The sequence below is a fragment of the Nuphar pumila genome, chromosome 5 (assembly GCF_984573655.1).
Source record: "Nuphar pumila chromosome 5, dmNupPumi1.hap1.1, whole genome shotgun sequence".
In the NCBI taxonomy this organism is placed as follows: Eukaryota; Viridiplantae; Streptophyta; class Magnoliopsida; order Nymphaeales; family Nymphaeaceae; genus Nuphar; species Nuphar pumila.
Genome location: NC_143253.1, coordinates 9093530 through 9097467, shown reverse-complemented (window position 1 = coordinate 9097467; position 3938 = coordinate 9093530). Strand labels below are relative to the sequence as shown.

Here is a 3938-nt window from a genome sequence, read left to right as displayed (position 1 = left end):
GTTTGTTTGCTAGGGATTGCACTTTGGGTCTACCTAAAAAATTATGATCTTTCGAGTCACCAAATTTTGATATATTATGGCCGTTGATTTTTGAAACCCTTGAAAAGACCTGCTGTTATGTTGCAAACGCATGATCCAAAACTTGTTTTTTACTAAACAAACAATGTTGGTCACATCTATAGGGCGAGATCCGCAAAAAAATGAAAAAAAAAGTGAAAAGAATTAACGTTTTCTACTGGATTGTATATACAAACGACTGTGGCAACCCTGCACGTACGAGCACTGTGAGTTAAGGGTTTGTTGGTGGGGGATTGAGCATGCAGTTTCCCACTCAAAACTGATCTCATGCATTTCCACTTTTTTCAATGGAAAAAGGAGCCCCACGTGGGAAAGGCCTTCCTCACAGTCGTCATCAATGACGCAAATGGCCCTCTTGGTGTTATTATATTTGTTGAATCAAGAGGGTTCGTTAATTTAAAGTATCAAGGAGAAAAAGTAAAGGTGATTACAGTAAGGACGCACAAGGAATCCAATCAACTGGATTATCGTTTCATTACCAAGCTTCCCAATTTCCCTACTACTGTGTCTTTAAATTCGTCCACTACAGGTTTTATTCGGAGCAGATTCAGTATTTCGGGCCGAACACTTTATAAATTGTTCGGGCCATCTGACGTAGTGGCCCAGCTCCTTGTGAAAAAGGAGTGAACACTGGATCATGCCCAGGTTTTATTGAACATGGATCCCATCATTTGAAAAGAGGATGGGTTTCATCATACATTCAATCCTAACCATCCAATCAACAGCTAGCTAGATGGTTCTTCTGGATTGCTAAGATTGAACGTATGATGAAACCCATCCTATTTCAAATGATGGGATCCGTGTTCGGTTTTATTTAAGTTTAAACAAATGTATTAATTCTAAGAGTATTTTTAAAAGAAATAAGAGTATTCGATTGACACAAACTATCAAACTGTATGTGGGGGTGGTTGAAGCATTTTTCAAATGTGCTCACCGGCCAGTCCACACATACAGAGAGAGAGAGAGAGAGAGAGAGAGAGATGGCACAGTTGTTCATCAAACAGGCTGGTTTGTATGCACAGACCCGGCCGAGTTACCCACCGGAACTCTTCTGGTTCATTGCATCTAAGATGCCAAATCACGACCTCGCGTGGGATGTAGGAACCGGGAACGGTCAGGCTGCTGTATCGGTAAGATCCACCCCGACAACTCACTCTGCTTTAATCCTCTCCTACATCTGCTGCTCTTTGGCCACTTACCGGTATAGTTATGGGGATCAAAAGGACCCTCTCATGTCTGGATGGAAGGATTTGTGGGTTCCGGATCTGATCTCCACTGGACCATGTCTGCTATGGATCAGGAACTCTGTAGTTGGGTTTTCTCTTTTGAGGTGCATGTTCTAAAGGAAACGAGATCTCAACATGGCAATGTTGAACTTGGTCTTACCAATACGTGCACAGGCCCGTTTGTTTCATGGGAAAACGCATCTTTACTTGGGAAGCCTGCCGTTTTCCCTGTAGGACATGAAAGAAACACACTCCCAGTGGGCCCCACCTTCTTCCACAGGGCGTGGTTTTCCCGTGAAATTCCTTTCCCGAGGGCCTGTATGTTTCATTCATATAATAGCGAATAGACATTCATGGGATTAGCACGGGTTTTCCAAACTCCATGTAAAACCGGTATGAATGAGTTTACACATGAAAATAAGAGGGAGGTGAGAAAAGCTGAGCCTCACTTTGGGCTAGGACTAACTTCTCCAACTTACCTTTTTGAGTGATGGGAAGAGAGTGCCAGCACGAGTGGCATGAAACAAATGAACCCTAACTGAGAGTGCTTGTTTCATGTTTACTCCTATGAAACATGTCTGTTTTCATAGGAATAGGAAAGGGAGCCTCTTTGTTTATTTTTTTCATGCAATTTCCATGAAAAACGGATGAGATGACAATCATTTTCTTTTCTTTTTTTCATCATGAACAAAACAAACATCAAATCATCATAATGAATATGTATCGTGCTGGCGTAAGTGAACTGCATTTTCCCTGACCACCTACCACTTTTCATGCTTAAAAACTTCAATACCACCGTCCAATAAAAGCATTTTCATGAGAAGGCTGAGCTGAAAATCCATACCCCTGCTCATGAAAGGCCTTTCCCTACAATGAAACAAATGGGTAAGAGTAACGAAACCAAAATCTTCATGAGAAAGATGTAGTGGGGGCCCCTACATAATAAATGCAAAAACAAAAACAACTTTTTTTTTTTTGTCAACATGGGTTCAAACCTCCGCCCATGGGGAAGCACTTTCCCTCCTAAGTGCCATTTTTAAAGGAAAAGTAGCATCCCTTTCAAACGTGCCATAAGGAGAGTTGGTGTCTGTGGAGGTTGCACAGTAATTAAGCCCTTTCCCTTGGGAAAGAAAGGGCATGTGCAGGAAGTTTTCAAGATGCGTGCAGTTAAAACGAACGGTCCCTTGAAGTTTGAACCTCACATTAGTGTGGATGTTGAGGTTGATTGACCCATTGCATTATCAAGTGTTTGGATGTCACCAACAATCAAGAAATTGGAATTCTCTAAAATTAACATACTAAAAGTCACAGATTGAACCAGAACTTTGGCTCTTCTAGTAATCTCAATCTTAGCACATTAAGATATACTGTCAAAGTACACGATGCCAAAGTGGGTTAATATAGCTCAACTTGGGGTTAGCCCAAATGGGTTTGGTTTTCACATTTTATTCAACTTCACAACCTGAAGGTTTTCTTTTCTCTTATTGCCATGAAGCTTGCTGGTCTCTATAAGAGTGTAGTGGCCACAGACACCAGCCCCACGCAATTGGCGTTGGCACACAAGCTGCCCAACATAAAGTACCAACAGACCCCACCTTCAATGTCTCTAGATGAGCTCACCCAGTTGGTAGCCCCAGAGTCAAGTGTGGACCTTGTGACTGTGGCCCAAGCCATACACTGGTTTGACCTCCCCACCTTCTACCAACAAGTCAAACACGTTCTTAGACCCAGTGGCGTGCTAGCTGCGTGGTGCTATACGGTAAACCACGTTAATGATGCCGTTGACTCGGTCTGCCGGCATGTCTATGAGAAATCAGTACCTTTCTGGGCTTCAGAATGCAAGCTTATCAATGAGGATTATCGGAACATAGAGTTCCCGTTCGACCCGGTTGAGGGGGAGGAGCACACTGGTCCATTTAGGTTCGAGTGCATAAAGAACATGGATCTGGATATGTACCTAACATACATACGATCGTGGTCCGTGTACCAGACGGCATGCCAAAAGGGGGTTGAGCTCTTGAGCAAGGAGGTGGAATGGGAATTTGAGAAGGCATGGGGAGGAAATGAGATCATCAAACCAGTTAGATATCCAGTTCATCTTAGAATTGGTAGGTTTCTTGTCTAGAACACCTATGAATGTCCTTGTTTGGCTTGTCTAGAATGTTTTTCTTATTTAAGTTGAGCTTGTACTTGAGTGAATGGATCTTTCTTGCAGTGATGTAAATCAGTTTTTAACTACTTTAATGGCCATTCCTTTCTAAAAATTACTTGAGTGCCCATTCCTTTCAAAAAAAAAATACTTGAGTGCTCATAAGGGGTGGCAAAATCTGACACGACCCACCAACCCGCTTCTTAGGCGGGTTTGGGTTTGGCTTAAACGGGTTCGTGTCATAAACGGGTCGACCCGTTTAACCCATCTATTAAATGGGTCGGGTTCGTGTTAGGGGTATGCCAACCCGGCTGACCTGTTTAATAAACGGGTTAGGCAGGTGGGTCAACCCGTTTACCCGAACCCACCAACCCATTTACTCGACCCGACCCGCCCACTAACACGAACCCGACCCGCCAACCCGTTTACCCAACCCGACCTGTTTATTAAATGGGTTAACCGTGTCGTGTTGGGTTACCCATTTA

General features: G+C 43.2%; 1 protein-coding gene across 1 annotated transcript; it reads left to right on the top strand.

The window, feature by feature from the left end:
• Positions 1–1058: 1058 nt before the first annotated feature.
• Positions 1059–3429, top strand: LOC149836692 (uncharacterized). The gene is made up of 2 exons (XM_090007895.1): positions 1059–1208; positions 2800–3429. Exons 1-2 carry the CDS (start codon positions 1059–1061, stop codon positions 3427–3429), a joined length of 780 nt encoding a protein of 259 aa, XP_089864021.1.
• Positions 3430–3938: the final 509 nt, after the last annotated feature.

What these genes read in the sequence shown, in the direction of transcription:
- LOC149836692 (XM_090007895.1), top strand. Translation starts at nt 1,059, where the DNA reads ATGGCACAGTTGTTCATCAAACAGGCTGGTTTGTATGCACAGACCCGG. An exon ending in ACGGTCAGGCTGCTGTATCG is followed by an intron (nt 1,209 to 2,799) that starts GTAAGATCCACC and finishes ATTGCCATGAAG; the next exon opens with CTTGCTGGTCTCTATAAGAG.